General features: G+C 42.6%; 1 protein-coding gene across 8 annotated transcripts in view; it reads left to right on the top strand.

Annotated features, from left to right (window-relative positions):
• WDFY3 (WD repeat and FYVE domain containing 3) overlaps nucleotides 1-14,212 on the top strand; it is a 378,134-nt gene that overhangs the window by 314,193 nt on the left and 49,729 nt on the right. For all 8 annotated transcript variants that reach the window (XM_059722254.1, XM_019479325.2, XM_059722256.1 and 5 more), the window contains 5 exons: nucleotides 3,837-4,019; nucleotides 4,959-5,116; nucleotides 7,589-7,666; nucleotides 8,722-8,949; nucleotides 13,854-13,907. In XM_059722254.1, coding sequence (XP_059578237.1) covers nucleotides 3,837-4,019; nucleotides 4,959-5,116; nucleotides 7,589-7,666; nucleotides 8,722-8,949; nucleotides 13,854-13,907 — 701 coding nt within the window. The remainder of the gene's footprint in view (nucleotides 1-3,836; nucleotides 4,020-4,958; nucleotides 5,117-7,588; nucleotides 7,667-8,721; nucleotides 8,950-13,853; nucleotides 13,908-14,212) is intronic.

Below are 14,212 nucleotides of genomic sequence, written 5' to 3'. Positions count from 1 at the left end.
TGATTTTTTTTTGTCCTAGATTTTGTTTTTTAAACTTATCACAGCTATTTTTTGGCTTGCATCATAATAACATCCATGTGGTTTGTCAGCAAGATTGGAACCCTGAGAAGTAGCACAGACCTCTTGATGTTTAAGCTGTTAGAGAAACTGATAAGTAACTAAGTAGCCATTCACTATGTGGGACAGGATTAGAGGGCAATGGAAACCCTCTGCTAGTGGGTTGCCATTTGCCACTGTTGTTTCCCGATAGTAGAAAACTATTGAGACTTGGCAGTCTTACATTCTGTTCTATGCTGTGTTGGGCACAGGTTCTTGTTCCTCTTTCCCCTTTCTCTCTCTCTCTGCCTAGCTCCCCATCTCCCACCTCCTCATTTCCTCTCCCCAGAAGCTTGGCAATTTCTGCCCATCCCTCCCATCCCTCTAATCCAGGGATGGGTAGAATATAGCCTGTGGGTCAGATTTGGTCCACTAAGGGATCTTGTTCAGCCTTTGGCAGGTCCCTCAGCCCTGCCCAGCCCAGGTCAGGGGGCAGCCGACTCGTGCAGCCAGTCCTGCAGCTCCCAGGTAAGCAACAGGGTTGGGGAAGCATGGTGGCTTGACTCGCTTCCCTGTAGCCTTGGTGATGGGGGCGCTCCTTCTGGCTGCCACTGCTGCTGGACTCAACCCTCCTGCCTGGGTGCCCCAGCCTGTCCACCTTGCACCCACTGCCAGGAGTGGGACCCACACAGGCAGGGTGCACAGTTGGGGGATGGGATGGGATGGGGCTGCAGGTGGGAGGGTGGGGGTGGGATCATGGGGCAATGATAGCACAGGGCTGGAGCCCAGGGCAGAGGCATGATCTGCTGCCCATATGTCCCTGCTATGGGCACCAGTTCCACAGGCAGGAGGATGCAGGGAGCATATGGTGGCTCTGTCTTGGGCCCTGGCCCCATGTTGTCACCAAGATCTCAGACCCAGCCCATCCTGCTCCTGGATGCAGCTCCCCCTGCCCACGGCCCCATAGCATCTGCCCTGCCTGTGTGGGTCTCAGCTGGTCTCCATGAAGACCCCAGGGTTACATGGCACAAGGTCAGGGCCCAGGGCAGAGCCATGATCCGCTCCCTGCATGCCCCTGCCTGCAGAACCAGCACCTGTCACAGGGCTGTGGAAGGAGTGGATTTTGGCTCTGCCCCGGCCCCATGCTGTCACTGCTCTGCAATCCCAGGCCCAGCTCACCCTGCCTGTCTAGGTACTGCTCCCCACCGGCCTGCAGTCTCAATCCTAGCCACCCAGTCCAGACATGGAGCACAGTGACTTTAGGGAGTTTTGGTGAGCTGCTTGAGGTGGGGGGGAGCTGGAGGGTGGAGAGAAGGTGACCTAAACCTCAACAGCTCCCCAAAACTTCCTAAGTGGCCCTCCAGCCTGAATAATTGCCCACTTCTGCTCTAATTTGTCCCATTCCAGCCCAGTTACTACCTACTAAACCAGGGGTGGACAATTATTTCGGGCAAAGGGCCGCTTACTGATTTTTGGCAAGCCATTGAGCACCGCATGGGTAGCCCTGCCCCTTGACAGGTGCCCCATTGCCTGGTCACCATCTGAGGACCAGAAGTCCCACCCTCTAGCCCCTGACCTTTGCCACCAGAAGTCCCTCCCATTGCCTCCTGGAATTACTCATTTCAGCAAGGGGTTTTGTCAACTCTGTATCACAAAAATACGAAATTATAGTCTAAAATTCAAATATACTACAACATTAATTAATTTAATTTCAAAAAATATTTTGGCCAAGGGAGATGCAGATAAGGAGGCGGGGGGAGGGAGGAAGGCAGTGGAGGACTGTGGGCAATCGCCCCAGTCTTTAGGGCTGGCTCCTGCAGTCTCAGCAGTGGCTGCATCTGGGAACAACGTGGTTCCAGCAGGCATAGGGGGAGCAGCGAAATGGCTGTGGCAGGCAGGGGGAAGGGGCAGAGAGCAGGCACTCAGAGCACAGAGACACCTGGGCAGGAGCACACGGCACACACCAGTGCGCTGGGGCCAGCATTGGTGGGGCCCATTGCAGGGCGGCAGGAGCACAGGCCCCTGTACACTGGAGTGAGCCCTGTGATCCCGCCCAGGTGTCACTGTTCTCTGCATGCCTGCTCACTGCCCCTTTCCCCTGCCTGCCACAGCTGTTTTGCTGCTCCCCCCACGCCCACTGGCACCACATGGTTCCCAGATGCAGCCACTGCTGGGACTGCAGGAGCCGGCCTGGCTGGCCCTGAGGACTGGGGCTATTGCCCACAGTCCTCCACTGCCTTCCTTCCCCCCCCTTCTTATTTGCATCTCCCTTGGTGCAGGGAGGCAGGAGCAGTCCCAAGCCAGAAGCCTCCAGAAGCCCCTGCTAGGCAGAGGCTTCTGGCCGGGGCTCAAGGTGAGCGGGGCTGGGGGGGCGGGGTCAGGCCAGTCTTGCTGCTGCAGCTGTTTAGTTCTGATGCCAGCTCCCCCTGGGTCCTGCTGCCCCTGGCTCCTGTCATCTTTGACAGGCAGCCAGGGGCAGATAAATATTAATTCAAAATATGGCCCGCGGTGAATGGCCTGGGGGGCTGGATTCAGACTGCGGGCTGTATTTTGCCCCACCCCTGCACTAAGCTAAATCCTTTCCGCATACATTTGAGTTCAGATCACTTAAGGGAGCAGTGTCTAACTCGTACTGTGCTCCCAAGCCAGATCTAGATCACGGAGCTTCTCACAGGATAGATCCAAGGAATAAGCAGCAAGACAAGTGACCATGGGCTAAGCAACTGCATGCTGTGGCAGTGGTGGTGAGGCAAATAGCCATGGGCCAAACAGCTACAGGGTGAGCAAGGCTATATTGGCACAGCTCTAATTGAGCCCCCTACCAGCAAGGTACTGATGTGACAACTAAGCTGCAGATTTTATGGCAGGTCCTCGCCCTGCTAGCCACAACCCCAAATTCCCTGGCCTGCTAGTAGCCCAGATGAAGCAGCTCCACAGGCCACATGTTTGACATTCCTGACTTCAAAATTATTGTTTTAAAATGTGAGACCTTTAAGTCTGAGCGATTATTTCTTGTACCATGTGTACCCTGGAATGTCCGTAGGGCACAGAGTGCCCCATCAGGCAAACTAATGATAAGATGTAGAATCAAGAAGAAAAGTATGGTTGATGACTCAACTTTTGATACACTAGCTTGAAGGGTTTTCATTAATTGATAGAAAGTAGAGACAACATGTAGAGTCTCTCTCTAGAAGAACATCACAGCCATACAAGTAAAAATAGGAATACTGCCACAGGTTAAAAAAAGATAAGCGTGTCCGGTTTATACAGGAACAAATCTGAAGAGGTTTTAAAAGTATCAAATTAAGTTTCGTAGTTAAAGTGAATTGGGAGGTTGATTCAGAAAATAAGATTACTAGCACCAGAGTGACAATAGGGATTAAAAAGATCTGAACAACTACCATATTTTTTTTCTGCGAACAGTCATTTAACAGTCATTGGCTCACTCATCCAATCAGCAAACAAAAACCAAACTGTGCGTCTTATTTGAAAATTCATGAACAGAGTTGGAATGATAACAGTTCAGAAGCACTTGATTTTTGTTTTTTTGTTTTTAGTCTATAGAATTTGACCCCCCCCCCCCCCCAAAAAAAATCAAATATTTGCAAATAATAAATTTTGAGGAAAATGCAGTCTGGTTACATGAGATATGTGCATGTTAGGGGCAGGCACATTTGTAAGATACTTTTTTATTTATGGTGTGTGAATTCTTTACTTGTCTCATAATTGCTTATTATAAAATTACTGAAATAGATATTATTGGGGAAAATTAACTTTGTGTGATCTTTTTATTTTTTTAGGTCGCCAGCTTCTTTTAAAAGCCGTAAACAGAGTATGGACAGAGCTGATTCACAGTAAGAAACAGGTTTTAGAAGAAGCATTCAAAGTAACACTACCCGTCAATGACCGTGGCCAAGTAGATATAGTGGTAGCAAGACCATGTATTGAAGAAGCAAGTTTAAAAAGCTGGCAAAATCATTTGGGTAAGAGGATGATGATTTTTCCGTTACTAAATTATATCACGTTGATGTGGTATCTTCTGTACAGTGGATTGGAGCTTATGTATTAGACCTTTAATAATTAACTTGGTGTATGTACACTTACATTACTATGTTCTGCTTTCACAAATCATAGCATATATTCTTCAGACCAAGATATCTATTGCCCTCATTTTTGATGGTCCTTTACTGACTTCTACTTTTTTAAATCTGTTCTTAATCTGTTTAACATGTACTTTAGTGATACTATGTAATGTCATGAGGTATAACATCAAACACTTTAAAAATGTTTTACATCTATGGAGTTATCTTTGTCAAATGAACATACAGAACACGAAGGCTCATTTTCAATATAACTAGGTTGACTGTTATTAATTCTTGTACTATCCTTTATAAGGTAAATGACTATTAATAATAAAGTCCCAGAGTGGAACTAGCATTATTAGTCTTAATTGTTGGTATGTATCTCCACAATTGTTTTGATTAAAAAGCATATTGGCATATAACTTTTTACAAAAACGCTATTAGAGGTCAGAGGTTTGGGATGTTTTGTGAGCAAATTTAGTCTTGTTTGCAGCCAGAGGTTTGGTATCAGCAAATTTTGTTTCGTCTGCAGCTGTGACACTCCAACTGTAGTACTGTTCAATTCTCCAGTCTGGTTTAAGTTAAGGCATTAGTAGTAGGGACTATTAACTTCAAAGAAGCAAGGCTGCTAGTACAGCAAACCAACATCATATCATAAAACCTACCCCAATGATGCAACTTGCATCTATCAGTGTTTAAACTTGTACTGCCTCTTTGGCTTGTGGTTAATATTTTCCAGCTGCATACAAGTGTTGATGGTTACTCTTAAAAAGTAGTTCTGGATTTTACATGGCTTTAATTCTATTTAAGAAGTAACCCTGGTGGTCTTTGATATTTTAGTCCATGAGAGAAAATGCATCAGTAGAGGGGAAGCTTTAGTTCCAACCACACAGTCCAAGCTTTCCCGGGTCAGCAGTGGATTTGGCCTTTCCAAGCTAACTGGATCAAGGAGAAACCGAAAGGAAAGTGGACTCCACAAACATAATCTTTCCACCCAGGTACTTTTAATTTGTTTTAATTATGGCATGCAGATACTTGGGAGAAAAATCTGGCAGCTTCTGTTTATTATATGCGGTCAATACCATGTAGGGTAGAGGATCATTCAAAATGTTATTGTTAATTTTTGTTGTTGTTGTTCCTTATGTTCAAACTTGCTCTGTAACTTCTACTAGAAAGCCCTGTGGGTTATGCTCAAGCATATATGTAACATTAAGCAGTGAGCTTTTGTTTTTTCTGTCAGTGGGACTGCGCATATGCTCAAAAGTACACATATGCTTAAGTGTTTCTCTGGGGTTTAGGTTGTAGCCGTGTTGGTCTAAGGACATAGGCAGACAAGGTTCCTTGGGTGAATTTGATATCTTTTATTAGACCAACCCAAATAGTTGGAGAATATTTATTAAGCAAGCTTCCCAGAGCCACCCATCCTAGCCTTCAAACAAGCACCGAACCTCGCCAACCTCATCACCACAAGCAAACTTCCTCAAGCCCAGAACACACCAAAAGGATCCAGACCGTGCCATGACAAGAAATGCAAAACCTGCCAACACGTCTTCACCACCCCCACAATTACTACACCCCACAACAGAGCCATCAGCATCCCAGGATCTTACAGCTCCACCTCCAGAAATGTAATATACCTCATCCAATGCACCAAATGCCCTGATGGAAAATATGTAGGAGAGACCAAACAGCAACTGTGCACCAGAATGAACGCACACCGGAAATCCATCAAAGACAGAAATACCCAGTTACTGGTGGGGGCACATTTCTCACAGGAGGGCCACTCTCTCTCCAATCTCTCAGTCCTGATCCTCAAGGGAAACTTACACAACACTTCCCAGAGACGAGCCTATGAGCTCCATTTCATCAACCTGCTGGATACTAGAGATCAGGGACTAAACATAGACATTGGATTTTTGATACGTTATAATCTGCCTGGCAACTGACTCCCCAGCCCAGCCCCTGGCTTCTTTACTTTTCATTCCATCCAGGAAGAGCACACACCAACTGCTGAAACTTCCTTAGGCTGACGAAGGGTTTTTGAACCTGAAAACTTGCTTAATAAATATTCTGCAACTATTTGGGTTGGTCTAATAAAAGATATCAAATTCACCCAAGGAACCTTGTCTGCCTAAGTGTTTCTCTACAATAGATGCTAGAACATTGCTCCAACTTGTAGAATCCCACTGTAAAGTGAAACCAGCCCATGAAGGACAAAGTAGATGTCCCTCTATTTCTGCTTTTTTTTTTTTGTTTTTAATTAACAATATTGTGATATTTATTTTCTCAGACAAAAATTATGTTGAAAAAAATAATAAATGCTTCTCTACAGTATTTTTTCCCCCACAGAGCAGTGCAAGACTAGTTTGCAGTATGTTTTAAGACGTTTATTTGAATTTGGTGTCCCCTTTGCTGTTGTGGGTAATCGCTACCATACATTCCGTATTTATTTGAATGCAAGATGACTCTGAATATAAGACAATCCCCAATAATTAGATTCTATATATGGAAAATGTATAAATTTCTTATAATTTCCCAGGTATAGAATCTAAGTATTGGAGGTTTGTCTTGAATCCAACTCCTCACTGCTACAGAAGAGAAAGCAATGGCTGGGGGGAAAGTTGGGGATGGTCAGGTGGCCCCCTTGCCCTCTGCCCTACCTGTTCTCCATGTAGCTTTCCTGCCACCTGTACCCCACCAGCTCTCCACAGCCTCTGCCCTTCCCCCTACTCTCCCCAATCTTTGTCTCTTCTCCCCTTGCTCCCCCAGTCTCTGCCTCTTCCCCTTCTGCTCCCCACGCCTTACTGTCAGACACTGCTCGGGCTGCCCTGTCCCAGGTCCCAGAGCACAGCACATGAAAGCTCACCTCTTGCCTGGCCATAAGGTAGTGTCAGTGCTGCTGATTGGCTAGGCAGGTAATGTAGCAGTGTTGGCACTGATGATTGGTGTGGCAGGGGAAAGAGTTTCCATGTGCTCTGTGCCTGGGAGAGACCCCAGCCCAAGTCAGAGCCCAGTTGCACCTGACTGTAATGAGAAGGTAAGAAGGGGGATGGGGAGGCAGAAGCTATAGAGGGAAGGTGGAGGGGGTGGCGGGAAGCTGCTTTGGGTCTGACTCTGGCCCCAGCAGCCACCTGCTCCCCCTCTGCTTCATATGCAACTATAAGACAAGGGGCTTTTTTCCGCAGGCTGATTGGCAGAGGGACCTTGTGTTATGGTCAAGTAAATATGGTAATGTACTTGAAATATTTTCAAAGTATTTAGAGGTTCTTTTAGGCTGATAGCAACATACATATACTCAAGATTAATTTTCAAAACTAAAAAAATATGATTGCTTTACATGGTTTGAAATAAATATACTTCTAAGAAGATCCTTTTTCATGTCTGACATAACAAGGTATTTTATTCATAATTTCCAACAGAAATCTACTGTCATAAAATTGTACCTTATGTATTTTTTTTCTTTGTATTAGGAAATTTCCCAGTGGATGTTTACTCACATTGCTGTAGTTCGAGACCTTATAGATATGCAGTATAAAGAGCATCAAGAGGTAAGGTTTAGAGAATTGGCGAGGAATAAGATTTTGTCCTCTTAAAGAATGACATACTGTATCTAAGATGCTATACTTATAGTAAAAGAAGTCCTGTCCTGTGGGGTTTACATGTAAATAGAAAAAGGAGAGAGCATAAGGGATGGTAATGTTTGCACAGAGAAATGAAGCATTTTCCCCTTTGACACAAGGTTAGTAGCAGAGTCAGGACTGATTCCCATTCCAGTCTCCTTTCCATGGATACATGCTGTCTTGTACTGAAATGTTATGCATCAGGTTTTAAAAAAAAATCGTGACTATTTCAGTTTATAAATACGAAGGAAACCTGTTTATTCAGCCCCACCTCCATATCTTAGTAAGTGGAATACATAGTCTGAAATAGTTATCCAGACACTGAATTTTATCATCTAAATTATGTTCATCCATATGATAGATGAATTATAAAATAATTTTATGTTTACAGTGTTCTAATATTTATAATGATCATACTGAAGATGGAAGTCCAAAATTATTTATTCTTTAAGCATTTGTATATAAATAATCCACAGTAAGGGTGCTTGCAAAACTGAAGCATCCACAAAACACCTAGGCAATTTCTTCATTTACATGCATCAGACACCAGTTAGAAAGGTCTTTTTTTTTTTTCTTTTTGTCTGAAGTAGACTTTGAGATTTTAGTTTGTGACAGCCCCAAAGAAAAATAATGTGATCCATAAAAAAAATACCCTTGCTTCTCTTGAAATGAAATTACCAAAATTTAATTTTTCCTTCTAAGCAGATATGATTAGCAGGCTGCTTAACTCCTATAAATGAGAGTAATTAGCTTCCTGAAGGACCAAGCACTTGGAATCAATAAGCAATATAACACTGGCAGCTTACTTAATATTTGCATTATATGTGTACGTGGAAAGTCCAAGAGAGAGATTCAAAATCATCTAAAATTTCAAATTGCTTTATAATTTTGTCACTTAACCACAACTGTTCCACTGACACATGAACTGCTCTTAAAATATTATTCTGACTTGCCTGTAAACGTAAATATCTCTCTATTTACAGCGCCAGCAAAATGCATTAAAATATGTAACAGAAGAGTGGTCTCAAATTGAGTATGAATTGTTACGGGAGCGAGGGCTGTGGGGGCCTCCCATTGGCTCTCATCTGGATAAATGGATGTTGGAGATGACAGAGGGCCCCTGTAGAATGAGAAAGAAGATGGTACGAAATGACATGTTTTATATTCAGTATCCTTACGTACCAGAAGCCGAACAAGAGACAAATCTGCTGGTAAGATGACAGTGCTTGCGTTTGTAGTAGTTCTTGGCTTTTATTAGTCTGAAGTGCAGTATTTGTTGGTGTTCTTTAAACAGGCTCATCACAATGTAGAAATTTGGTTGGTGTTGCTGATACCTTATGACTGGAATAGTAAATTGATTACCACTAGTGATTTTTATGACAGATCAAGTGAGTAAAATGGGAGGGGAAACAGCCTTTGGCCACAAGTGGCATTATCAGCTTCTGAATCACTGACAGCTCAAAACCAAATATTCTTTACACTTATGTGCCAGCATTTTTCAAACCATAGGTTGCAACCCAAATATGGGTCACAAGAATGTATTAAAGGGTCACAAACAAACTTAAAAAATGAATCAGCAACTTTAAAAATGGATTTAAAAAGAGAAAAATGTGGAAAACTAGCTTTTCCCTTGCAGGCTGTCAGAGTTCAAAAAAGGTTGAAAACCACTGCTCTAACAAGTAAAGCATGAGATGAGATACTGATGCTGCCTGCCACAGACCAAATTACACTAAAAAGCAGGATTATCAGCTTCCAAAGCACCTTTCTGTAACATGCAAGAAAAACAACTGAATTCACAGGAACTTGCTGAGTAACGTACGTCTTATTCTGCTAATACTGAAACATCTTTATTATAGACAACAATTTTCTAACTTGGGAAGTATTGTATACAACCTAGATGATTCCATAGTAAATCTCATCTCAACAGATAAAGGAACTTGTCAGAGAAACTAATGACTGATCTGGTTCAAGTGATTGTAATTTGATGACCCTTGTTATCTGAAAAGAATCAGGCCCTATAAAGCACTGTATGTGGCTGGTGCTTTAAAAGAGAGGTTTCATTTTTTAAAACTAAAAATGATTGAGCCAAATCACCTGAGGTGGAGGGGGCGGGAGGGATGGGAAGAAGGCAGGATTAAACTGGGAAATGTGAAAAAATGAGAAAACATAAAACTATTTTGGAATGTATTATTAGATGGCTAAAAATCCGCAATTGAGAAAGAAAGCTGTGCTAGTATGCTTAGAGCAGGGATGGGCAACCTACAGCCCATGAAGAGACTAGATCCAGCCTGCAGGAGCTCAGGCAATCTGCAGCACATTGCAGTCAGGGTAGCAGAGATGTGTCCCCATGGTTGTACCATCTGCTGGATTCCATCCATTCCCTCCTCGTTATCTGCTGATTGTTGAGGGATATGAAGATTTGCAGCTTGTGGCAGGGGGTGGGTAGAAAAGGTTGCCTGGCTTAAGGCTCTTGTTGCATTTATATCATAATTAATGTGCTAATTGTTCTGTAAATTGCGGCATGCCATGCATTTGGCCAGGTTACTACACAGTAAAATGGCAAACCAACCACAAAAACATTCCATGTGCTTTACTTTGAACATTTGGCATGCAACCCAGCATTTGGGCTGCATAGTGTGACTTTAAATATCCACACGTTGGTAGCCGATGGGTGCTTCTAATACAGGGCCATTTAAAGCCATGCTGTACAGCCCAATGGTAGATCTGCAGCATGGACAGCTGGGGATACGGGAACTCTTTGACTAGCTTGCACATACCCTGGCACAGAAGCTGGATATGAGGGAGCTCCCTGGTCCCCAGCTGCATGTGAGTTGTTTCTACACCAGGGCACATGCAGGGGGAGTTTTCTTGCCCTTGGGTGCACATGCACTGCTGTGCATGGAGCTGGTCACTGGACAGCTCCCTAGTGCCTGACTGCATGCACACCGCTTTCGTGCTGGGATACCTGCAGCTGGGGACTGGGGAAGGCCCTGGTCCCATGCTGCTCATGAACCGGGGATTGGGGAGCTCCCCAGATGTTTACACTCTGGCATGGCAGGACACATGATTGTTTGGATGTGGAACAAAATTCCTCAAATTCCTCCCCTTGCATAAATTAAAATCTGGCAGGGGCCTTATAGGCCCAGCATATGCAGCTATTGGTTGGTGGGGTTTGTGTAGAGTGACAGAATCGTACGTAACAAATAGAGAAAGAGGAAGTGGTGCTTAGAAACTAGGAATTGTGGAAAACTAAAGGAAGCAAAAGAACACCAGAAGAAATCTGAGTGGCAGAGTTAAGGACAATAAGGAGGTGCTATTCAAGACCAAAAATGTTGCAGCAAAAATATCAGTTGGTCACTAGATGGAAATAGTAGAATTGTCACTATTAATCCAGAAATAGCAAAGTTACTCAATAAATATTTTTCTTCTCTATCTGAAGAAAAGCTGTCACGTGTAATAAAGCATCTAATGGCAAAATATCTTTCCATTTCAACCATAATTACAGAGAGGCTATGAAATGGCAACTATGCAAGTTAACCATTTTAAATAGAAAGAACATGGATAACTGGCAAATGAGTTTTAAAAGCCCATACCAAGGAGCTCTTGTTACCATTAATATTGATTTTTTTTTTTAATTGAATCTTGGAATACTTTGCAAGTTACAGAGAAATAGAAAAAAGCTTGGGTTGTATATAAAAAGGGTAAACGTAGTGCCTTGAATTAAATAGTCTGTCAGGATTACATTAAATTCAGGCAGAATAATGGAACTGCTGAAAAAGGACTCAATTCATAAAAAATTAAAGCAGGATTGTGTAATTAGTAGTGGTAATATATTAGCATTGCAATTTATGAGAACTAGATCACTATCTTGATAACATTTTTGATAATACTATGCTTGGTTAACAAAGGTAGTGGTGTCGACATAACATACTTCTCTAAGGTATTTGATTTGGTTCCAAATGATTAAGAATCTAAAATAATTCAAATTCAGCATGACCTTACATTGATTAAAATTAGCTAATAAATCTTAAAATGTAATTGTAAACACGGAATCATTAGTAGATGTGTTTACAGAAGGCTCCATAATGCTTGCAATAGAACATTTTTAACAATGACCTGAAAGAACACAATTGTGACTGGTAAAGTTGGGGGAATGTTAAATAATGTAGAGCCGCAAATGAACAGGAATCTGGGTTTTGTTGATAAGCTGGGTAGAGTCAAACAGCAGGTCTTTCAGTATGGCCAAATGGTAAGTCATTCATCTAGAAACCATGGATGTGGGCCACACCTACAGGATGGGGGACTTTCTTCTGGGATGTCCTGGCCCTAAAAAAAAAATCTTAGAGGAAACACTGAAATAATTAGCTAAACGTGAACTCCTGGCCTGAGGCTATATAATCTTTGGGGCTAAATACAGATAATCAAAAAGCCTAAGGCTGAATCAATTCAATCTTCTCAGGTTAGTCTAAGCTATATAAATTGAACTGATAAGCAAGAGAACAGACTTCACTTTTGATTCTGGAAATGCAGCTACATGCCTGCAGTGGCCCAGGCCAAACATTAGACAGTGCTAGAGCATCCCTCCCTGCTTGGCTGGAGCAGACAGCTTGGGCCAAGGCTAGCCCACCCACCCTGGCATGCTGGAGAACTGTGAGTTAACTTGAATCTGGAGGGGATCTGGGGCAGAAGTTCAATAGACTGATTTAACCTAAATCAGTTAAGTCTGATGTAGTACCTCTATCCAGGTTTATCTTAAACCAGTTTTGGCCATTCTGAAAGCGGTTTATATGCATTGAACTTTGGTGTTACAGAATTGAACTGGTTTCTGATCACATGTATCAGTTTATGTGCAGTTTCTCTCCCTACCCTGGATGTCTCAACAGGGGAGCATTATGTAGAAGTAGGGAGGTAATATGCTGGTGTTTGGTACTGGTGCAGCCTCTGTGTCCAGTACTGGTGTCCACATTTCAAGGAAGTTGTTGATATATTGAAGAGAGTTCAAGGAGGGCTCACAAGAACAATTAAAAGATAGGGGGAAATTCTTTTCAGTCAAAGATTCCAGTGGCCTGATCTGTTTGGCTTGTCAAAGGGAAGTTTTAAGGGATGGTTCATTCACTGTAAATACCTATGTGGTGAACAGAAAACTCATGAAGGGCACTTGAATTCAGTTGAGAAAGTTGAAGTTTACACTTCATTTCTAGTCTGAATCTGTCTAATTTTCACTAGTGAAGCTGATTAACCATTGGAACAGGTTACCTCAGGGTTGTGGTGGATTCTTGAACCCTGTGTTTACCTCAAGGTTGGCTGTTCAGGAGGGCTCTGTTTTTGAAATAGAAATTCATTCCTAAATGTCTCCTGGAATTTGGAAGAATATACAGTATCTAATACCAGACTGAACTCTTTAGTCTTCGCATTGTTTAGGAGAAATTCAGTCACTACCGGTGCATGAGGTAATTTTGTGCCCCAGGTTTGTGTGTTTTGGTTTTCTAAAGTCAACCAGATAGTACGCCAGTATTAATTTATTATGGAGGTTCATACTTAGAGCAGTGCATGAAAATTTAGCCCTTACAGTTTTTGCTGATGTAACGTTACTGAGATAATTTGGTGAGAAGTGTAATTCTCATGCCCTGAAAAAAATTGCATAAAATGGATACCTGATCTTTAAACATAGTGCAAACTGTAAGCCTCCTGACTTGGTTTTGTGTGCACATCTTATTTGTGCCCATAGAACTTTGATACATATTTCAGTGTTGTTTCTGGATACATGGGCCGTAAGTAGTGACTGCATGTCATCTTTTTGAGTGGCAGCTTGCTCCTTAAATATTTGTATTCATTTTGAAAGATCTCTGGGTTTTTTTGCATCTGTCTCATCAAAATGAGCGTGGAAAAATTTTACTTTAAGAAGAAAAACATGAATTATTTTGAGAGAACGGTGGTGGATACTAACCACACTAACTTTGCTTACATTGTTGGATAAAGTTCACTTTGCTGACATCACACTCATGAGTTTTAATGACTGGTGGGCTTGCACAAAAAGGAGAATGTGCCACTGTGCATTATTCTCAAAAGTGGATTTTTTTTCCTGATATGTTTATACTTAATACCCTATTTTCAGTCTGACTTCTCAAGTAAACCTCCTGAGACACCCGATGATACCATTCCTCAAAAGGTAAAGACATAAGATTACCCACTGAAAGAATGTAAAACAAATACAAACTTTTTCTGCATGTTAGGCAATCTTAACAAGGCTTCTGTGATTGGCTTTCAACCTTGCTCTTTCAGTATTTTCAGGGTTAAAGGTTTATATCATTCACACTCCTGGATGTTGCTGTTCCTTCTTCAGTCTCCACTTAAACCTTTCTTTAGATCTTCTCCTCTGTGCTGCACACTAACAGGCTGTGTTGGGCTATCGCTGTTCTCACTGTAAAATGTGTATTGTGTTTGGAGCCGAACTAATAGACTATGGAACACGTT

This window comes from Alligator mississippiensis, chromosome 2 (genome assembly GCF_030867095.1).
Source record: "Alligator mississippiensis isolate rAllMis1 chromosome 2, rAllMis1, whole genome shotgun sequence".
Lineage (NCBI taxonomy): Eukaryota > Metazoa > Chordata > Crocodylia > Alligatoridae > Alligator > Alligator mississippiensis.
This window is presented reverse-complemented; position numbering and strand designations above follow the sequence as displayed.